The sequence below is a fragment of the Neodiprion virginianus genome, chromosome 6 (assembly GCF_021901495.1).
Source record: "Neodiprion virginianus isolate iyNeoVirg1 chromosome 6, iyNeoVirg1.1, whole genome shotgun sequence".
Taxonomy (NCBI): Eukaryota; Metazoa; Arthropoda; class Insecta; order Hymenoptera; family Diprionidae; genus Neodiprion; species Neodiprion virginianus.
Window position 1 is genome coordinate 11,261,762 of NC_060882.1, and position 23,954 is coordinate 11,285,715.

The 23,954-nt window shown below is 37.3% G+C and overlaps 1 protein-coding gene and 1 long non-coding RNA gene across 3 annotated transcripts in view; one reads left to right on the forward strand and one right to left on the reverse strand.

Moving 5' to 3' along the window:
- Positions 1–23,954, reverse strand: part of LOC124306928 (uncharacterized) — a 54,141-nt gene that overhangs the window by 2,983 nt on the left and 27,204 nt on the right. Inside the window, exons 3-13 of one of the 2 annotated variants that reach the window (XM_046768098.1) lie at positions 19,087–19,306; positions 17,232–17,340; positions 16,971–16,995; positions 15,724–15,889; positions 12,648–13,045; positions 10,788–10,863; positions 9,718–10,008; positions 8,228–8,399; positions 7,579–7,895; positions 5,624–5,734; positions 3,626–3,760 (exon numbers count right to left, since the gene is read on the reverse strand). In XM_046768098.1, the coding sequence (XP_046624054.1) occupies positions 3,626–3,760; positions 5,624–5,734; positions 7,579–7,895; positions 8,228–8,399; positions 9,718–10,008; positions 10,788–10,863; positions 12,648–13,045; positions 15,724–15,889; positions 16,971–16,995; positions 17,232–17,340; positions 19,087–19,306 (2,020 nt within the window). Of the gene's footprint in view, positions 1–3,625; positions 3,761–5,623; positions 5,735–7,578; positions 7,896–8,227; positions 8,400–9,717; positions 10,009–10,787; positions 10,864–12,647; positions 13,046–15,723; positions 15,890–16,970; positions 16,996–17,231; positions 17,341–19,086; positions 19,307–23,954 lie in introns of those variants that run through there. The other variant, XM_046768099.1, reaches the window with a different exon arrangement.
- LOC124306930 (uncharacterized) lies at positions 22,765–23,491 on the forward strand. Its single transcript, XR_006908723.1, has 2 exons — positions 22,765–22,948; positions 23,025–23,491. It is a non-coding gene; the product is annotated as an uncharacterized LOC124306930 (long non-coding RNA).

Sequence of the window (23,954 nt, forward strand, 5' to 3'; positions counted from 1 at the left end):
TCACTTATCACAGGTTCCAACTTCAGCTTTGATTTATTTCGAAATATTAATGGATGAATGCTGCAAGAGAACGTGAGATTTCGAAAAAGTTTTCTGTACATGTACGATGAAATACTGAATAATAATTCGAGTTGAGGTTAAGGATTCCTAGAAAAAATATCTGTATTGGAAAAAATATTATAATCGTAGCCTATAAAAATTATTGCTTTGTCGTAAAATTTCGATAATACGTTGGAGATTTGAGCCTACGTGCCTACGTATCGATAAACAATCGATAAGATGGATAAATTAGACATTTGACTCACATTGTAAGGCGTAACTGTGACTAAAACCGATGATTTTCTCGACGGTTCCCCGTTTTTGCTCATCCTCGTACGAAGTAATGTTCCCAACTTTGCAGGCTTATCATTTAAGTAAGACCAGTCGTTTGTTCTCAGTGCGGTATTCATTTGTTTTAACGTCTATTTGCACTACTTATCTGTATGTACACATTCACCTGTACGTTCTGCGCTTCGCTCTACAAACCAGCAGCCGCTTATACATACACGCACGGACACACACGTTTATTAGCCAAGGCTTGTTTTTCCTCCCAATAAATTACCAATGATCTCTATATAGCTTATTTCACTCTGCGAAGCTACGTCCGTTTCATAACCACATTATAGGCCCAAAGCTTCGAATGACGCACGAGATTTCATATAATTTGATTAAACTATGTGGCTATAACTTTTTTCCAATGGAGTACCGGTATCGCGTTATTTGTAGTTTGTTACGTTTCCAGGAAATCATCAATTCCGCGGTTATTAAAGCGTGCGTAAACCGCCGCATTAATACATGTATGTACTTACATATACTCTGTATATAATATACGTTGTATTGCGCACCGCCAGTTAAGGTACAGATGTAATATCTAGGCTAGATACGGTCAATGCTTATTCCGGTCGATGAATGAAATTCTTTCCCTGGCTTGCGATGTTATAAGAAAAGAATCGGTATACTGTTATCTTGACTTGTAACATTTTCTTTATAAATTACCTAGAGCCGGCTAGACGCGCTATTGTTGTAGGTGTATGTACAACTTAATCTTCCTATTCTAAACATAGGCCACATAATGCCGTACACTGTGAAACATCATTATGCAATTTCACTTTACGTCATGTAATAATTGTTCATTATCTAACAAACGACAGACAATATAACGAAGTTTCATCGCGCGTGACAAACGCAAGACGCGTGTTGAAGTTCCGATATATCATGTAGTTCTTTCACACTTATTATCTATGTATACCGGAGTTCAATTATATGATCGAAAAAAGTTGGTTCAAGATGAAAATAAATTGAGAAATGTATCATTGAAGTTGTCCAATCGCGATACGTATAACGCATCTGCACACAAGTGTACGTACAGGTAATAAAAGTTTTTTAATCATACTAAAAACTCGTTGGCTGTATTAATAATATTGTTGTGAGCGTTTAAATTTCACGCACCGTAGTAAATCACTTTCAATCCTACCGCGGAAACAAATTTTATCGTCAGTAAGTACAAGATCACTTGTAATTGTGGAAATAATATTCGGGGAAAGCGAATGATGGAAACCTGTTTTGTTTTTATTGTTCAATCACGAAAATCCGACCAAAAATTATCGTTCTCGTTTTATTGCCATTGTAGGCTCTGTATTAACTATTCGCTCGAATCTTCATCTTCGTCTAGGTATAATATCGTGACTATATAACCACTGTTGCTTGAATGAGTGAACACAGGCGACTGAGCCTCGCGTACCTGCGTGTCTTTAACCACGGATATAATGCTACATTTCCTCAGAGTGGGTAAGTACGCTTCTTGGCTCGGTTGGTTCCGCAATACAACTGACAATGTGCTAGGAACACGAACACGAACGCAATCGATTGCACTCTTCGGTGTTTCGCGGGTAACAATCGTCATACCGCGTTCTGCATCTCACTCGAATGCAGCGGCTTGGCATAACACGCTTTGCCCGTATTCGATGTGAATTCTGAACACATGATTCCTTCGGACGTTTATCGCAGGTGTAAATTTCTGTGCGTGTGTGCGTCGTCCGAGCACACGAAAGAGCGATATAACACGCGCGTGCTTATCGCAAATCCGTGAATACAAGGTATACGTAAGAGTGTATGCGCAATCTATATACACTTCCAAGATCGGTTGTTATACTTTGAAAATTACGGATTATATACGTGTGCACGTTCCGATTTTATCTCAAAATGTTCATAATCTCGCTCGAAACGCTTGCCGCAAAAATGCCGTACTGATTTATAAATATAGTGCCCTCAGATATGCTATCGGAAATATGTACTGCACCATTCGACCGCGTATATAAAAAGGAGCTAGTAAAAATTTAAAAAAGATAATTATTGCTGTACTTGAGGTTTGGCGATTTCCCGCGATGTTGTATTAACATGTGTCTTCTATAAAATCGCTTGTTCGACGTAGATAAGATTTGTTCGATTCATGTTTCCGTATTCCCCAGTCCGAAAATTTTCCGTGCCATTTTTTACTGACTCGGTGAGAATTTTTATCTAATCATACAATCTAAAAAACGTATTGTATCGTTGAACAGAGTTCTTTCATTGAAAGAAGAGGACAAGAGATGAGAAATAAATTGTACAAAAAAATCGTTTGGTTATTTCTGATAAACTATACGGATTTAGAGGTGTAAAGGTATCTTTTTCGAAATTTTATACAACACTCTGACGATCGCGGAAGTTAATTTATTACCGAAACTGTTTTGATGAACTAAGCTAAAAGATCAGACCACATCATTGGTAACCTCTGTGAGAGGTTTCAGAGGATTCAACATCATGTATTTTAATTAATGGCATACTTTTAACCGCAGAGAAGATTACACAGCTTAGGAATTTCTGTTAATTTTGAAAATATTACGGAAAACCCGTGTTACAATTAACAAGTCCATTAATTTCAAATTACAGGCTAATATCGCTTCAGCGTAAGAATGAGTGAAAGATCAATCTTTCATCACGAACTCGTAAATTGATCAACTCCGAAAATAAAGTACCTAAAGACTTGAAGAATAGTACTAATAATAACGATTGCGGGCGCTTGCGTGCGTATGTATACAACGCATATCTTTTATCCATAATCACACTTAAATGATATCACACGTTGTACACTTGTGAATTTGAATGAAAAAATTCTATCAGGTATCACGAGACACGACAAAAGAAGCAGCGGCATTGCTCAGGCAATAAAACATTTACTGTTAAATTGATGTAAAGTGATAAAAGATCGTTAGATAGCACACATAATTTGGCGGCTGAATATACGATTATGCATGCTAATCGAATGACGCATTTGCTTAAAGCATCATACAAGCAGTGACGAATAATCACGTCGATAATGATCGACATTAGGTACACACAATTTCACGAAATACATTTGTGAAGATATTAAACTGGTGCAACATCTACAAATAATGTACAGATGTGCGAATATGGAAATCCAAAGGATCCTCTGTAGATAATTTGGAATTACGTATAATTTGCATATCAAACGAGACGTCTCACTTTCTTGCATTCTGTTATACGTAAAATTACTTGTTAATAACAATGGTGGCGGTTGAAAAATTACCTGTTCCGAAGTTTCGGCAGCCGGAGTCGAAGCGTTGTTCGGTGCAGCAGCTGCCTGCTCGTCATCGCCGTTGGCTTCTCCGTTCCGTTTACAGTTGAACATTCTTTGGTGGGCGCGTTTGAACTCCTCCATCAACTACGAAGTGTCGAATAAAGTGTAACTGAATCGATGTTTCGTTGGGTTAGGCAAGCCTCAGAATTATATGCTCTGTTACAGGTGTTTCGGAACTCGGAAAGGCATGCTTCGTTATCGCTTATTATTTACGGCTAACACACTACGCCAAATCACCATTATTCATTCACAGTTGACTAACTTCGGGCATTGTGCCTATATCTGAACCACGTGAAACGCGACGAAGATCCGATCCAATGTCCGGGAAGTCATTTTTACCGGTTCAGAATTGTACGTATTCCGTATTCACACGTTGGGACGCTTCAAGCCAAAAATAAAACTTCATTGTACCAGTTAACGAGATTCTCAAATTATACTGACTCGCGTCTTTTCAAAATGCCCCGTCAATTTTAAATGAATACAGAACGATGTTTGGAGAAAAGTCACGGTATTTTTCTTACTAGATAGAAAAATATTTTTGTAAGTTTTGGTTGAAATGGCGAACTGTTCCAGATGAAAATTTGGTTTCAGTGAACTTGGAAGTCGGTTGAGAAATAAGTAGCAAAAATTTCAGATTCACTTGCTCTCCGACATTTTCCCGTCAAAAATGTATTTGATTCGGAGAATTTAACAGGTTCTCATGTTATTGAGATATTATATTAACCCTCCCTTTCAGTAACAAAAGCCACTATAGTGGTGCCCGGTTTTTTTTTTGTCGTTTTTTTATATTTCATGCAAAATCCTGAATTTTTTTCCAGTTTCAGGTAGAAAAATACTTAAACTTTGAAATAATTAGGATTTTTTTTGAATCCATAATTACTTACAATTTTTATAAATAAGCATATGAAACAAAAGTATTCTCGTTAATGTAATTTGTTAGCGAAGAAATTTGATAATAAACGTATACTAAAAATGCTTGGAATTCATTGGTTTACAAACAAAGATCTCAGAATGGCCATTAGATTTAAAAAATTTAATGCGTAGGGGCAGTTTTAACCCTCCTAATGGGTGCGTATAGATAGTAACAAGGGTTGCACTTATTTTAGGCCTACAATCGTACTGTTTCAAAATAAATGTTCATATAAATCTCATTTAAGAACGCTGCCCAAAAGAATATTGATAATTCACCCAGTTTTCACCCCATTGTCGGAGTTGTTTTTAGTTTTAATAAATTTTTGACATTGGATTCGTATTCAGTGTCGGAAAATACATAGGAAACGTATAATTGCACTTCCGTGCCAAAAAAAAAAAAAACTAAATCGCGTGACTGAAAGGGTTAAATTAAAATTTGGAGGTCAAGTATTGGTATAATCGTGACAATTCCTCACAATTGGATGTAAGTTCAAATATAAAAGTTTATGCGGAATTTTCTGGATTTCGTTATCGTTTTTTTGCTATTATCTGATTTCAGTGAAAGAACAAGATTTCGAAAAAGAGCCGAAGATTAAAAGAACGACGAAGAATAATTAAAATGTCATTATAAAAACTTGCGCGTGCATTTTATTCAGGTAAATCGGAATAATATCGCTTATTTTTCTAAGGAGGCTACAAATTACACCTAGAATTCTGGGATACCTGAAATATTTGCAACATTTGATATTTTCTCGCGAAAACTCGCGAGAAAATATATTGCGTAAAAGTTACTCGGCGTTGAGTCGCGAGTAAGAGATTTATATAACTTAGTTTCAAAAGTTTTCCATCGGTCCGTAAACGTCTGTAATTCATGTAGTATAAGTCAACCGATTCGCGACCAATAAACAATTGCTATCAGTTTTCATAAGAAAAATTCAGATGAAATCGTAGCTTAATTGGCTGGAAATATTTATCAATCTGTACTGATCTGTATGTTCTTCGTTACGAAAATGACAAAAATAACGAAGTACTTACCTTATCATGAGTGATTTTCTGTTCGTGAGCCGGTGAAATTTTAGACGGTTCCACCAGCCGCGAATTTCGCACCTCTTGTGCTTTCGACTTGTCTTGTGTGGCCCTCGCTTTCTGTAATACATAACAATATACGTATATTACATCACAACGGCTAAACATGCGAAGTCGTCGGATTGTTTATAAGAGTTTGCTGGAGCAGCGACTACGGTTAAGAATGCGTCGCCTATAAAACTGCGCCAAAAAGCATTAAAACGTAAAATTCGTGAGGCGAATAACGAAATATTATCTTAACGCAAGGTGGAATGGAAAAACCTTGAATTCAAAGTAAAAACGCGCAGTTTTCGACAGCCTTAGAGGAAGAAACTGTAAAAATGATTCGTAAACAAGTTTGTTTGTGAACGTCAATTTTATACAAATTATCTGAGCCAGATGATTACTGTTTACTCATTAAACTTCTCTGCAGCAACAAAAAAGAAAATCGTAAGTGTGTATATAAACTTAGGTAATTGTTTTCGTCCATCAAAAAAACGTTAACCTTCTCGAAAATATATGTTGGCGATTTGTAGAAATGTGAAAAAGCTTGAATTGAACTTCGGATTTGTATTCTTTACACGTACTTTACCCGATGCCGGATATGTATCACTATCTTGTGTGAAGAATAATTTTTCATCAACATGACTAGCTTGAAATTCGAGAATAACGTCAGTGCGAAGTTATGTAATTTCTATACCGTTGGGGCTAATTATCTCGTATACTTCGATTACGTCACGCATTGTGTGCATACAATAGAGAATAATAAGTGACCTCACTGTCAGAATTTTTCACCCGGTAAATACTCGAATGAATGCATCCGTATGCAAAGATTGACCGGGTCTCATCATTACTATTATATACTAAACTTGACAAAAACCAGTCAGACTGATTCCTATGTACGTATAGATGAGACGTATGGCTATATTGTCCGTTTTGTATCAGATGCTTTACCTGGAAGTTGATGTGGGTATATTTATTCTTGTAAGTTTAGAGTAGGTACAGTGTATATATATATATATATATATATGTATATATATCATGCGAATAAGCATCTGCTAATATTTATTAACAGCATATGCATCGCGAAGGTCAGTGTCAGTCTCAGTATGTTTTACATAGCAATTGCATTATGGTCAAAGCAGCCTGTTGCCGACCAAAGGCTTGTATCAAAGTGTATGAATGAATTATACGAGTACTTATATTATATTCGAACCCTGTGCAGATATATGAATTTAGAAACGGGAGAAGCTGAACATCTTATTGTAATATGGTATCGAAAATACGAATTATCAATAAACTGTTACTTCTTTGAAGTGAATGAAATTTTTTTGGGCGTATCGGAGAAACTAGATATTTTATCAAGGTATGTTAAACTTCATGCAATAATAGAAGTAATAAGTAAAGTGCTCTAAATTGTCTAAAAAATGTTGAACTCCCTGTTTATGAATTTACCATAAGTTCCAAATACTCCGCGAAGATATATATGCGAGTTTATAGGATGTTTTGTTTTGCGAAGAATTATGAAACGAATCAAACAGGCTTCTGAAATTTATTCAAATTCGCGAGTTAACAACTTTCCAAGAAGATAAATTTTCTTGCAATAGGACTTTTTTAACTGTCATGATTTTAGCAAATCATTGCTTGGAATACCAGCTGCATGCTATTTCCGTTAGTAAATCGTGACTATTAAAACATAGAAATTCTATAAAACTATTGAATTCTCAATGCACTCCTGGGAACATTAAAGAGGTTCAAACTATAATCGGTAGCATCGATCAACCACATGTACATATACGAATATTTTCATGCGAAAATGTAGAAATTTCTTATTGCTAAGTTAATGGAATGTTCGCAACGAACAAACAATTGTTAAAAAAAGAAGCTCATGAAACCTGACGACTATTCATGATTTATACGTGTACCTGTGCTCGCCTCTGTAGTTCTTGGGCAATTGCAGAGCTCAGATCGATGTTGGCGGCTGCGGCAGGGAAGGGAGGTGCGACAGGTGGTGCGGGGATGCTGTTCGGTGGTTCCGGATCGTCAAGGAGTTTTCTGGCCGATACGGATACGTAGGAGGACGACGAGGCCGGCTCACACGTCGACGAGGACGAAGACGTCGAGGCGGAATCCTTGCCGCAGGATGACTCTAAGCTAGATTCAGTCTCGGTTGAGCCGGTGCTTCCCATGGACATGGTGCTCCCCATCTGACCGCCAACGGCACTCATCGGTGGTTTCGAATCTGTAAAGAGAAACGTTTAATAAAAGTCTTCCCTGAGGATTGTCTCATGTTATGGGGCGAGCATCAATTTTTAGATATAAATTTTACAGGTGGAACGCTTCGGTCAGGAAAACAATTTCTGAACACATTTTATTGATATCTTATTAATTGTCGGGCGTTGCGTCTCTTATTGTATAACTATTGATCCTTGCCACATTACAAAATAGTACAATACTGATCAGAGTTCAAAATCGGATTCGAGAGCTTGTGATCGTTGATAATGTTTGATTGATTTCATTCAGTTTCATCCTATATTGCATCATTCGTAACAGATGTTAACATTTTATACGTACCGGCGTACTGTCCAGCTGGCCATTTGCAGGAACCAGGTGGTGGCATACAAGGTGGTGGTGGGGGACAAATGGCGTGGTGCACCTCGACAGTTGTTATAGTTTTGGTTTCCGTTTCTTTCTGCTTTTGAATGAACTGCAACTCAGCCAAGCGGCTGCCTTCCCGAAGATCATCCTGCGATTGAAAAACAAATGGTCAATGAAAATTGTTCAATGCGCTCAAGTTTCAATTGCTTGTGGGAAAACTTGGAGCTTTCGTAGTAATATGTTTTTATCATTTTATAAATAATAATTATATGGACCGATTCACGAACTTTTAGCGAGCTGTTTAGGGTAAAAATTAAGATTTGACTGAAATTTGAATACGTTATTGTGTACACTGAGATGTAAAAAATGTGAAACTTATAGGTCTCTATACTTTACAGTTTACGAGAAATAAGTTGATTAATTCCATCACGTTTTTGAATTGGACTTTTGTGCCCAAATTTTTAGCAGTTCTTGCCGTCAGAAAAAATTTGACTTGATATATTTTTATGTGAAAAAGTCTTATATTTTAGAATATGGAACCCAGTTTAAAGTAGAGGCTCATGTAGTGCCAATAAATAAGTTTTTTTTTGACATTTCGAGTCCTGTACAAATGCAATATATACAAGGGTCCAAAAATGAATTGTTTTAATTTCTCTATCTCCTGCAGTAGACACGTTTTCGAGTACATCCTGAAATCATCAAAGTTGCATGATAGTGGTATCATGATTATGATAATGTAAGTATTACGGAAATGTAGAATGTATTCAGGAAATTCGAGATCCCTGGTATATTTATACCGATTCATCCGTAATAATAACCTTATTTTCAATCCACTTAAAAAAAATCAGGATCTACTTCTACTTGTATACTTTATCACACAAAAAATTATAAACAACTTTTTCCGGTGTTCGCGTCCATAATAGGATTCATAATACAAAAAAAATTGTTTTTAGCACATCCCAAAGATCTAAGTTATTCGGCAAAATCAAATATTGTTCCACAAAAATACATTGGGCGACAAAAGGATGTGCTAAATGTCTTCAGGTCAAAAATCGTAATTTTTTGATGAAAAGTCAAACTTCAAATTCAGACCGTCGTCATTTCGTTGAAAAAAATATCGGTTCATAGCGAAGAGGATAATCATCCACGAAAAGCGGCTCCAAACTTGAAGTAAATCAGTTTAAGGCGTCTGTAAGGTATCATTGGTATTGCAAAACATATTACCGAGCAAAAAGGTTAACGTTTTTGTCGAAATCAAGTTTGGTCCCCATATTTTTGAATTCAACAAACTTTGAATTGAACGTCGAATTGAACAATCGGCTGTTAAAATATAAATTCCCAAAATTCGTAAGCCATCCAACACAATTTACCCACTTTTTCAACCTTCGATACACGTACATATCCCGAAATACGTGGTATCGCCTTCGAACACCCTGATTAACAGTACAATAATTCAAACGACTTGCCTTCGGGTCATGGTAGCCTCCAGCTACTGGGTCATATAAGGGACTGCGGACCCCATTGGCATCCATGCCATCCGGTCGCCGCCCTTCGACCTCGCCATCTGCCTCGAAGTAATGCGACTCGTACCCACCTCGGGATACGGCGACCGGATCATAGAGTGGTTCCTCATCCTCGTAGTCGCCTGCACGATACCCCAAATGTGGTCCTTTTCCTAGGTAAGGACTGGGGTCACCCTGGCGCTGATTTACGCGAATGACCGTCGTGTTGTTCGGCTTCCGAGTCCACTCCGCCATCTATGTGTTATAAGACATTACTCAGGGGGCATGCTCTCATCGTCAAATACTTTGACATTACGATTTTGAAAACTTAACCGAAAGCTAACTCCATATCGGAAATGTGTGATCTATGAGCTTGAAGAAATAGCATTAATTGGGAAAACTGCGGCGCTAGTTATCGATATAGCACCGTAAAGAGTACACAGACTATGGAGACAAGATCGGCTGGAATCGGCGTTTTGTAAAAATAATTTCAACTTTTTTTCCGTAAGTTCATTTCTTTTTTTGGAGCGAAACATCAGCTGTTCGATGGATAGAGAGATCAACCAGTAGTAATTTTTGTAAACGAAGTAGGCGTTAGATCGCTCTGAATACCAAAATGTGCAATCCGTACGGTAAACATAAAAAAAAAAAATGTCGTCTAGGTATGAAATCGTGTACATTATCTTTATCCTCCCCGCATGCCGCGTAAAGAATAAGTTGTGATGAAAGGTAGTAAGTCGCAGATGAGGAGAGAGAAAGTACATCAACTCTGTGATTAAGAGATGATAAACAAGTAACCTAGTGGCCTGTATGAAATTACTTTCGGAAGACATTGACCATCCAACTTGTGTTTGGGCGCAGTTGATTACAGCTGTTAGCGGAGCTCTGCTGATACACATGTAACGCAATGTCGAAAATATTCAGCTACGTAATTACAATAATTACAGAGAGAGGAATCGCTTCGGTAGAGTTCACCGCACCGAACTCTGAGATTCCGGTTTTGTCAATGATGAAATCAAGGTTGGTTCTCTTACCTGATCTATGTGTCTCCATGATCCCGAAGAGCTGCAGCTTTCGGTCGACGAAGCCAAAGGACAACATGTTCTGTCACTATATTAAAAAACGTAAGAGGTTATAAGTAGCGAATAGCAAATACCGCCGTGATAATTGCGGAGAAAATAACCATACAGCTACACTTACAGGTGGATACGTTGGGCAACAATTCAGTGACCATGAAAAGCAAATGATAAAAAAGATGCGTGTAGTGAATGTAGTGGATCAACGTATAAAACCTCATCGAAATTTTTAAGCCTTTTATTATTAGATACGAACGAGACTGTACTCGATACGTTAAGGATAATTTCGACCACGAATGGCCTAAGGGCGCTTTCACATCGGCCAGTCCCACGTCTCCGGGTAAGAGAGGCTAAGGAGGAGGACGTGGTTCTTGAACTCTGGGGATCGTAAGACTCGACAAGGTAATATCTATCGAAAAGTTCGCTGGCCTCGAGTCGCTCGTCTCGAAAATACAAATAAACAAATTTCCTGATGTCTTGATCTAAGCTATGCGATATTCTTCGAGCCCGGAGACCAGATCATCGTCTAGTAACTAATACCGAATAATTCTTGGCCAACATCCTGTAGGAAATTTATTATTCCGTCGATGCTTATGCGTCTCGAAACCGAAATCGATTGCCAGTAAAGGTTTTTTTTTTTGTTTTTCAACATTCTTACGTGCATCCGTCTACTATGCGTTGCAGTTATTCCGAAAGAAAACATAAGTAATAAGAGAAAGAGTTTTAAAGAGGGATAAGTGCAGGAAAGTGCACCGCGCGGCATTTTTCTACACGTTAATATTGTGAAAATTGGCTTCATTGAGTTGATTGCTACACGTGTTGCGTGACGCTCTACCGTAGAGAATTTCCAACGGTTTGATGCCTGTATTAATAAATTTGCCTAAGGTACCGTTCGAGAAATTTCATTCCGCGGTCTTCAAGTAGCTTCTACACCAATTCCACGCTTAAGAATGCCGTGGTAAACTCAGCGAGCATTCTGATTTAAAACACCCGGTTAAGAACAGTTTCGAATTCATTAAAATACACAAAAATGTCATGCTTTGTAAAAGCGAAAATAAGAACTTATTTAAATTGGTATTCAAAAATGCCTACGACACAAAAATTTTTGTCTGATCGCGAATCACTGTCCAGTATTCATCCAAACCGGTGAAGCTAGATTTCGCAATGAATACCGAGTGGATTTGAGTTAAATTTTAGTTTTGGTTTCAATAAAGTTTATCGTTTTCGGCAGGTAAATTATGGACACAGTATATATTAACCGCTTCATGATGTACCAATCTGACTCATGAATTTTCCGAATTGGTAAAAAAAATCTACGCGATAACGAGCAGGGGGAGGAAGGGTCCGTCAAAACCTCAGGGGCGGTCACGAGGGGGGAAGAGGGCTTGAATATGGGTTAAAAATGGATCACGTGCTTAATGGACGCCCCTCAAAGCGAATGATATGAAAGATGGAATTGAAAAAAATGTCATAAAAATCTGTTAATAGGGTAGTCTTTAATTTCAGGGCAAATGTTGCCGGATTCTTCACTTAAATTTTTCTGAATCGATCGAAATACACGCTAAAGTTCAACATAAAAATTGTTTCCCTACGCTGTAAACACATGGAACGATACGTGAGAAACGCGTTGGCAAAAAACAAAAACGATTTCAAGGCAAGTGATAAAATATGCCTCTTGGATGAAAAGTTAAACTCGTTTCGAAGCGAGGTTTTTCGAAACGACGGATCTTCGCGGCTGTGCCGCGCGCCTGAAAACGCCTCTGTATGCCCGAGGGAACGACTAATCAAGGTAAAGTTAATTCTTCCATAAATCCATACCCCTTGCCGTCGATATCCGCCCACTGAACTTCCCTGGAGCCGGTCCTGGGTCGCGTTGGATTCCTCGTGCAGGGTCCCTGGTTCTGCGGATAGACGTGGCGACCCGGGATCGGCGCTTGCGGCGGCGGCGGCCCCTGCAAAGCCGGTGGCAAAGAACTGGATTCGAGGAGACTCGAGTTGCCGGAATCGTAGCCGTTCGATCCCCGGAAAATCGCTTCTCCCGGGTCCGGCGTGAAGTAGGTCGGACGATTAACGACGAGGTCCAGGACTCCGGAGCCCCGCATAACTTCGACGGCCTTCTCGAAGGGCACGTCCGTGAGACGGTGTCCGTTGCACTTTACTATCACATCGCCGGGCCTCAGACCCGCCGCTCTTGCGGCGCCCCCTTCTCTCGTGCCCTGTGCAATCGTGGAGAATATGAGAAATTTGGAAGAGATTACGAATGTTGGATAATCGTCGAGTAAAACAGGCAACAAGTCGACCAACTTGAAAGTATCAGTCCACGAAGTTATCTGTCCCACTTTCTCGCTGGGATATGAATTCTTACGAGTACAAAGTACATATTAAGTACTTGACGTAGTAACTTAACGGGACGTTAATAAAACAAAAATCACCGTGCTGCAAAAGCATTTTGAAGGAGTTGAATATTCAAACTATTAACTTCCTGATGTTATAATTACTGTTTACGAATTTCTGACAATCCTAATTTGAGAATATAACAAGTTGTTCTGAAAATGCTTCGTACTTTGAGATTATTGCTTTCACAATGGAACAAAAAAAAGAAAGATCCACCAACTTTGTTTACCATTCGATCAATTCTATAAAAGCTAAATGACGGAGATACCGACATCGGTTTATGCTTTTCCGAGTTCTTGTCGGACAAGAATTCACATTTTTGCAAACAACTCGGGCATTGTTCACAAAATTTAGCCAGTCTTAAGTCGGAAAGAACTGCATTTATTGCGATTTATTGAAATTAATAAAAATCCTTTCATTCGTTCATAAGGGGTTATACGCAGATAGGATTTTTGAAATATCCATTTTTTTTTTTTTTAATTCATTTTCGTAATACACATATATATTCAAGTATATACACAGACGATTTCATGGTGATCCGACAAATATTCTTAAACTTACTCGCACATTTGCAAAGACGCCCTAAAGCGTTTTACAGTGCCTTTGAAAATTTGAACGCGTTTTTCTCTAAACTATGTTTCCAAAGTCGGTGAGCAAGATTTCTTGGAAACAGCTGAACCAATCAGTCTCAAATTCTTACACAATCTTTATGAATACATTTTTCAGTCCTTGATCGAAGGATTTTTCTCACCGATAAATATTTTCCAATTTGTAAACAAATTAAGATGAAATTTTTTAGGGAAAATCGAATTTTTGTTTTGAGGAGCCGCCGTTCTGTTAAAAATTAGTGTTTGCTCATTCCTTCGACTAAAGACCGTACAATAACTTATATTAACTAAATCTTTTTCGTTTTTTCATTTGTTTTCATATCTTGCTCACCGCAAGACATCTTTTCTTAGAGGTGCTTCCGGAGATCGGCTATAGCAGCTGTAAATATCATTATTTTTACAAATCAAAAATATCGAAATGAACTTCAATATTACCCCAGTATGTGTATAAATTTTTGTATTAATAAATTGTATTATATAATAAATAAGAAATGTCTCTTCATGAAAAGTCTTTGAAAAATAGCTTTTTTCGGCCTGCGTATAACCCCTTAAAATGTGTTTCACAAAAAATTAATTCCATTGTTGTTGGCATCCAAAAGTCGAGAAGTGGGAAGTTGAAAACGTGTTTTCGGAAAACTTGCAGTTTTGGCTGATTTTTTTCTACGTGGACATTAGGGTTATAAACTGTTCGATATAGATACGGCATTGCAATAAAAAAAAATGATCACTGGTCACTGAAATCGGTAACTAATTTACATACTTCAGAAACAGCATGAATTTTATTCGTGAAGCAACCGGGACAGAGTGCAATCCTTAATTGAAACATAATAATTTATTTACAGAGAAATAACAAAGCTGCAACAAACGTGGCTGGTATTACTTATACTGCTGATCAAAATTATTGGACATGTGAAACATGAGTTTGACCAGACATGAAAATGATAGAACTTCATATTTTATACTATTGACATCAGGCTTCAGGACTTTTTTTCTTTCATTCAACAAAATGGAGAACAAATTGAAATGAGGTTTTTACATTCTGTGTTAAGGTCAGATTCGACTATTTTTTACAGAAGGATCTCCGATCTAATATTTTTACTGCAAAATTTCGTATCCAGATTTAGCCTCATTCTTGTTCAATCGCAGTTGAAATGCAAAAAATGTAGTTTTCAGGAAATGGATTTAAAAAAAAAGATCGACTCAATTTGCTGAGAACTGCTTCACGTGTGCAATAAGGCTGTACTCGTAAATATATGCATTTTTATCGCACAACAAAGAATGATGTAAATTTACTGAGTAAAGTTGAATCATTTTATGATTTTTTTTTGTAAAATTAGTATCGCTATTACGAATAAAGCTATTTGAGAATGCACTGAAAGAACGATTTTTTTTTTACATTCTGCTTGTGTCTAAAATATTATGTAGTACATTACATATATTAAAAATTTTATACGAATCCGAGACACGAGTTAATTGATTTGTAAATTTTAACCAGTCATCAGAGGAAATACCTTATTTTTATTATAACACTCCACGATATGATTCATGTTTGAATAACAAGTAAGAAAATTCTCACGAATTCAATTCGTAAAATCACTTCTCAGTACTGAAACTGCACGTACAAAATACGACCATTCGATTTCCGTATACTTTGAATCACCAAATGCGTAAGCAGTATTACGAAATTCGAAAATTCCCAGAGACCTGTTGGGTGTGTCGTAATTGATCATTTGTTCAGAATGCATTCTACACGTCGAATCTGATTCGATTTACTATAAGTGTAATCAATAAACTTTTATTCCGCGTCACGGTGACATTAATGCCTGCATAATCGGTGCTTACGCTCGCGATTAGCAATACCTAGTAGTTTACTACTTTGCACTTCACGTTACCTGGACCGTGAGGCCGGGGTTGGGTCCTCTGCAAACACCGCATCCGAGACGGCCCTTGGATCCCACCAGGACTCGTACTCGAATCTCTGTGCTCAGCGGAAGGATGTTCGAACCGTTCTCGCATTGCTGTTGTACCATGTGCCACGTGACTGGGTCGTTCGGATTGCTACATTGAACAGTTTTTAAATTCATTTTACGATCAAGAAGAAGTAGGCACGGCTGATTGTGTAGGTGAGAATAAATTCGCGGCTCGTGTGAAGTGACGTGAAAAATACCGTACATGGTAAAAAAATTTGTCAGAAGAGTTTGACAAGTTAATCGTTCTTGAAGAATTGTTTTTTTCCCAGAAGAAATTGTCAGAATTTGCAGAATTCTTGGATCATTTTTGACAGTACTTCAGTTTCGAATTTCGATAAACTTCTGTTTCACTTCCTTTAGAGTGGTGTTAAATCTAAACTATTATCGAGTCGAGTAACAGACATGGGTAAAAATTTCTTCGAATAAAAATTAATCAGCAAACGTGTTTTAAATTTTGTTGGAGAATTGTTTTTTTTTTTTTTTTTTAGAAAGCAATCGAAATACAGTTAATCACGATCAAAAAGAAAAGAAATTCAAGGCGAAACCCAGTAACCGTTTTTTTTTTTGCGTATTTATCTCCAATTTTGAAATAATTATTCGAAAAAAAATTAACGCAGATTAAGATTGTAAAAATATTGGGAATGAATTTTAATTGCACAATCGCTTTCCCCTTCCGTTTGAATCAAAATATTGCATTTCCGTTTTGAGAAAAAAATTTGGAAATTCATTGTCACGAAGACATTGGTGTATCCATGAAAAAATTCTACCATTCTTGAAAAATCGTAGCAATTAAGTTAGTTTGCCATGAAAACTACCGATGCAGATATTTTCCAAAGTCTTTGAAGATATTTTTCTTCTTAAACTTTGCATTTCGAGAAAACAACACGAAACTATTTTACTTACTTGATGTCAGAAAAATTGCTAAAATAATGACTATCAAAAAATAAACAATCCGTTACCAATTTCGGCGAAAAATTCTGTTGTAAAATTATCCTACTGTTACTAAAGAAAAAAAATAAAAATTTTCAAAGAAGATATTTTTGCCAAAGTCTTGTTAACCGAGAAAATTCATACCTGACAAATTTCAGGCAAGTATTTGATAAGGTTTGATGCAATAGTGTGAGTCTCAAATTTTTCGTAGTACGATTGTAACGTTAAAAGTTACTCACTCTTTGACTGGTATCATCCCAACGCCTGTAAAATATAGAAATAACAAAAATGAAGATGAGAATGAATTAGAAAGCGGAATAGAATTACGTACGATGTAATATCCATTGTCAAGATATAGGTTTAATGACAGATATAATATACGTATGTGGACGACGCGAATAATTTCATCTTTGACTGCAGATATTCGTGCGAAGAAGAGAACTATGATTTTCCGTTCCAAAAAAATAGAAACTTTCAATTGCGATAGATTGTGTACTCACTTCTAATTTTCAGTACTAGAACCTGCTGTGTTCGGGCGAGAAGCGCGACCTCCTGATGGACAGCATCTTCCACCGGGTATCCGTTCACTCTTATTATCTGGTCACCAACCTGAGAACAAACCCGGTTCCACTAAGCAATTATAAGTAGATAGGCGCGCGTCATCCTTTGAAAGCAAACTCGTATACGTAACACCGAAAGGCAACTTCCGGATGGCTGAAGCCTAGCCACTTACACAGAACAGTAATCTTACTTCGCAGCAGCATTCTGACCAAAATTACAGCTCCTGTTATTGTACTTGGTTGTTCCATTGGGGAAAAGAGGAGGAGAAGAAAAATTATATCGTCACTCTCAGCTAAAGGTTTGACCACATTAAGCTCACCTCGAGGCCAAGACCAAAAACTGGACATAACATGAATTATAAAAATTCAAGCGTTCTGAAACTCGTTCCTAGTCGGTAATTGATGCTCAGTAACGTTCGGTCGATAGATTGAATCTTTTCCAATTGAATAAGTGATCACAACATGGCTGCCCCGATATTTCAAACATTTTTCAAACTTCACTAAACAGTGCGCGTTAACTCTATGGGTAATAGGTGGAAAATTGCGACCTTCTTAGAAATTTGACGTACCGAAGGTCTCCAGTTCCGTGCAATCTACAGACTCAATATTTAGAGAGGCGGTAAACCGAGAAGGCTTAAACTTGAGGTATTTGGTTACCGTCATCATTTTTACCGTGGATTGAGGATGTCAGGATTCGATAACCCGTATTCGATGTGCAAGTAAAAACTGGAAAATTTGGAAATCTTGTACAAAAATTTTCCCCTCATTACGTTAGTCTGATTGTAAATTGCATCTCTTTACAAGTATAATTAGGGATGGACGAAGTTTCTTGGAGCACAGCACAGACCACCAAGATTTAGATAAATTACAAAAAAAGAAAAAAAAAAAAACAACGATGGTAGGTATTATAATAATCTGAATGTGGGTAAGATTACAGGCGCCACAAACCGTTGATTATCAAATGTACACAATTTTGTGATCCGACATAATTAGTGATCAGCAATGTGTAAATCGATTTTGGCTTTCTGTAATTTCTATTTAACAATTTTGAATGATATATTTCAGATGAATAATCAGTTCGCGAAATAAATGAAACCTTGAAGAGGTTGGTTCACCAGGAATCGATCATTTTTGGTAATTTTATTACAAGATAGTCATACATTAAGCGTTCATTAAAATATTATACTCGTAAGCTACGAAGATTTCTTTTAAAATACGAAAAGAGGAAGTTCTGGAATTAGGTAAAAACGATAGCTTGGGTGTCAATGCGATTCAAATCGATTCAAAATAACGAAAAATGCAGACTCACTTGATTCTAAATGTGATTTCTTATACATATAGTCCCTGAAATTTGAGTTCTTTTATCACGTTACCATATTCAAATATATAAATTGTTGGTCATAATCAACAATTGGCAATATTGAATTGACTACGGAAAAAAACAAAATCTGTTTAAGTAGATTTGTAGAAAATACGACTTGATCTGAATAAAATGGGCCATATCGTAGAGTTAAATCAAACGAATCTGTTATATTGTCGACCATCTTGAGACGATTCGAAATAAAGTATCGTTATCTAAGGTCATCTTTATAATTCCATTGTTTTCTGTTTTTCAGTACTTTCAAACATATTCTTCGCAGCTTACGAATATAATGGTTCGAGTAGACGTCAATGTACGATTATATCGTAATGAAAATAGTGAAAATTATTGATTTTCGGCCAACCAACCTCCTTAAAGCAATTTCTGAAGTCTTATTACGAGCTTCTCTTCAAGGAATTTGAATCATTTTCTCACCCTGAGGCCATTTCTGTGTGCTTCACCGCCAGGCTGCACTTCGCTGACGTAAAATCCTGCGGCATGTTCCCGGCCACCACGCAGTGAAAATCCGAAACCTGAAGAACCGCGTTTTCTGAGACGGACGCTTCTCGTGACGCCAACCACTGCGACTCGCCCCCCGGAACCTGTTCCAGTTCCGGTTCCGCTGCTGGAAGTGCTGGCCGAGCCGCTGCTGCCCCTGTGGTATAAATGATGGAAATTGATATTATCAGGTCAGATTTACATACACGTAAGAGGCGGCCGACGATATGTTCAACCTGCATTCTACGCCTCGTGATGCTGACGAAACCACGAAATTTTTCGTGTCTTTTGTTTTTGTTTTTTTTTTTTCTATGACACAAAGTCGTTTCAGACATACATGTAGCCTCGCTATTTACACATTTGTTTATTATATCCTGAGACCGATGTACCGTCTCTTTCGTATATGCATCTATAGTTGTATTCCATTCATTACGCGGAAACTAAGATCTCTCGTAAATCGAGTCCGTATGATACGTAAATTTTGACCTTAATTACGTTTAGAAAATGATCAACGATCTCTCCGTCAAATTTAATAACGGATGTTTTGGCTAAGCATATTCTATCAACAGAGAAGCATAAAACACATACACAAAAAAGTGCGTCCGCATATGTTATATACCTGTGCCTATGTGTGTAATACAGACTTGTAAAATGCAAATGCTGGAAATAAAGTTAAATTATGATTCCAGAAATGTCCCCTTAACACAGTAGAAACGTATTACATATAATTTCGATTTCGTGGTATCAATGTTGAGTTATCAAGCACTTGAGAGAAATCATAAATTTCGTTCAATCTATTGCTTACTGTTCGTTTCTACGTTCGTTTTTTGCATTTGACCACGTGATATTGCTCATTCTGTTCGTGAATAGAAACTCCGCTGTTTAACTGATACAGATTTGTAAAATTCTTTCCCACACCATTGACGAAGTAAAATGATTTTTTATACGAAAAAGAAAAATCAGTTGTACCAAATGCCAAACAAATCATCGCTATCTATAATCTATTCACGCGTGTACAAAAATATTTTGTTAATTAATATTTCAATAAAACTAATTGACCTTGCTTAAAAAAGTTTGACCACAATGGACATTTCCTAAAAAATGTTAATCTGGTTGACATTGACTGCATTTTTTAAACGTGCATAATGTTTCAGCAATTATCACCGTTTCAAGATTTCGTCGTGACAAACTGTACAATGACCCGAGACTCGGTTGAATAGAACGAAACTACCAATTTGAATTTAGGTTGAATTTTTTCCATTTAAAATTTCAATTTTATATTAAAACAGCACCGAGTTAGTAATCACGAGGAATACGTAGTCAATTGTACCGTTTATAACGCTATTTTTTTTTCTACACGAGTGACGTAATTATCGTAACGATTAAAGAGGCTGGTTGAGTAAAAATCGATACTTCTTAATAATCTTACTATAAGATAGTCGTACATCGAGTGTTTATCAAATTATTATATTCCCAAACTATGGAGCTCTGTAAAGAATACGAAGATAGAAAATAATGGGATTATAAAAAAAAGTTTAGACATCGATGCTTTATTTCGAATCTCTTCAAAATGTTTAAAAATCTAGCAGGTTCGTTCGATTTCCCTCTAGGATTACTTTGTTTATTCGTTAAGTTAATTTGGGGAAAAGTCTTCTGAATAAAAAGACCCATCGTAGAATGAAATCGAACGAATACAGTTGATTTTTAACAATTTTGGAACGTTTTGAAATGAAATAACGACATTCTATTGTTTAACATTTTCCTATTTTCCAAAGAAAGATAGTTTCAGCATGGCTTACGAATGTAACAATTTGACAAATACTCAATGTACGACCATATCGTAATAAAATGAACAAAAAGTATCGATGTTTTTGGTCTACCAGCCTTCCCAATCCTTTCGAAGCTGCGATAAAAGGACTGCGAAGCTGCACACGCAGCTTTAAAACTACAGTTTGGTACTATGATAAAGCAGATTCTTGAATTACCGACGCCGGACGCCCGGTGCAGTCGGCGGATCGTATCGTCGCGTCGTGTCGCGAACTCGAAACGAGAGAGTATCAAACCTACGCACACTTTCGCTTAATGCAAGCTTTCAAAAGCGCAGAGAGATATGTATGTACACTGGAGGACAATGAATCTGAGACGGCTAATTTTTTACACTAGACAGTTACGTTGGCAACACAGAGAAACCTACAGCGCCACAGTCGGCCGAGCGCGAAACAAATTCAATCTCAACAAACATAACATAACACAATCGAATCTAACCTTCGAATACCGCCGGTATAATGACTTGTTAGATTGAGACGTATTCTAAGGTTTGATTCGACGATCATGGGTTATGCTATGTTTATTGAGATTGAGTTAGTTTCGCGCTCGGCCGACTGTGGCGCTGTAGGTTTCTCTGTGTTGCCAACGTAACTGCCTAGTGTAAAATATTAACCGTCTCAGATTCATTGTCCCCAAGTGTACATACATGCATTATACACGTCGGATACCCGCCCAACTTCACTCGGTTTCTGCCTGGCGGAAATTATGTGCCCTCCTCCTGCTGCACAGCTCGTGGCGACAAGGAATTTCCAACCGGTCAAATTGAAAGAGAATCCACATGCAGGCAATATATACACACACATACATGCCTAGTTACTAGATTCACTCGCGATGAAATTTACGACCGCATCGCGGTATCATCGTTATCGGAAAAAACCGGTATGTTAATTAGGATAGTTTCTACAAATCACCCACCGCTGCAGTTTGGCCGAGTTTGCAATGGTGGGAAAACTGTTGAAGGCGAATGAAAAACCTTTGAATGGAATCAACCGCTCTGCGCAACAAACTATTTATGTATAACGACGACGCGGTTATTGTGCACTCTGTAGTTATAATCGTCTTATTGCTGTACGCACGCAACATCGCGTTGACTGAGTTTCTCAGGTAATATATTCACGATTTCTCATTGTCTAATTTATCTAAATGACCTAATGAGTTGTTATAATAATTTTTGCCCTATCTTTTATTTTTGACTCTTCAGGACTCTGTTTCGCACGGTATGGCAGAACTTAAGCACTTACACGTCACCCATTCTGCGATACAATTAACTGGTTATTCAGGTTTAACTAAAATTGATCATTGAAATCGATCAATCTTCAACACTGCGTATTTATTGTTTGCCAACAAACATTTTCTTTTCAATCAGTGGAACTCAAATGAAAAGAAATACCACCTTGGATTCTGTTTCGCATCAGAGCCGTGAGCATTCGACGAAAAATTCATGCCTGCACTGGCAGTTAGTTCCTTGGTTGGTTTGTGGAGGCAAGTCAAATATATTCACATACCTAAATTCCTCAAGGCCGTTAAATAACTGCTCCTGATAATTGGGAAAAGATACATTCAATAAATATACATCGAAATCGGTTAGATTTCAAGAATTGTGATTAATGTATGCAAATTTTGCAAATGTTCGAATATTGAAAAATGTCATCATTGTCATAAATGTCTTTAAAGCCCCTAAAATTTAGACTAATGCTCTACAATCCATTTTCCACTGCACCTGACAAACATATCACTGAGGTCAACTCCGAAATTTTTAATATTAAACTTTTGATTATACACAGGTGATAATATGCAGCAAAGGTTTCTTCTTCCGTCTGGAGTATTTGAAAATCGTTACAGGCTCTCCCCGATAGGAACAAAATGCGAAATGTTTCGTCAAACAGATGGCGCATGACTCGCAGTCAGTTTCACTTTGAGTACCGCAGCGTCAGGACGAAGAATTGATTTCTGTGCAAATTGTCATTAGCATGTAAGTTCCAGCTATCTTTGCATCGGTTCATTCACGAAAAGTTGCCGGAGTGAAAAATCAATCTGTTATGCTATAGTTAAAGGCACCAGAAAAGCAAGGTCGAAAATCGGGCAAAAGCCTTGTCGAATCCATCTACCCGATCCAAAGGGAAGGGCTCGTGATATCGAAATTCAAGTAGATGCATTTCGACTGTTGTTCACAAGGAAATAATAAAGCGTTTGACTGCAGAAATCGAAGGCCCACAGACTTGTCACCATTTTACAGACGCAGATGAAATTAATCCGTAAATAAATTTTCTCATTTTGTCTGGCGTATTGAAGTTTGGCTTTGGCTTCTTATATGCCTAAAGGAAGTGAACTTATTGTTTTGTTCTATCTACGCGCTACTATTCCAAAGTAATAAATCCGCCAACTAATAAAACCGAAATCGTCGTGAAGTACAAAAAAATGGTATGGACAGTTTTGACCAATTGTGCCACAATTAATAAGTTGCGCGAGCAATTTTGTAACTTTTCATTTCCCAATGAAAAGTATTCAAAAAATACTCGAAATTCCTGTTTTTTCCCCTTACCACAGTACAGAAGAGTCCATTTGTAAAGAAAATTTTATTTTTATGATTTGATTTGCTGAGTGCTGTTTTATTCGACAGTTCAAACTGTTGCATACGTAGGTACATGTGAAATTATTTTAACCACGTACCGATTGTCAGATGAACAGTAATTAAGAAACAGCATATATAGGCAGGCATGACACGTGTACGCACCATGAGTGAAATTCGTATGCCTAATGTTCAGTTCTTACGCTTTTTTGTCTGCGGTGTAATCATGACTAAACAATTCTTGCTATCATTTAGATGAATGTAAAATAGTGCTCGATAATTAATACGTACTGAAAATGATCGTGTATAAGCTGAAACAGAATTTGAAGTCTGTCAACGGCAGCCATATTTTTTTTCTAACTTTTGAAGTTGACGGTCAAGTGTCTCGTTGTTATAAAAAAAATAATTC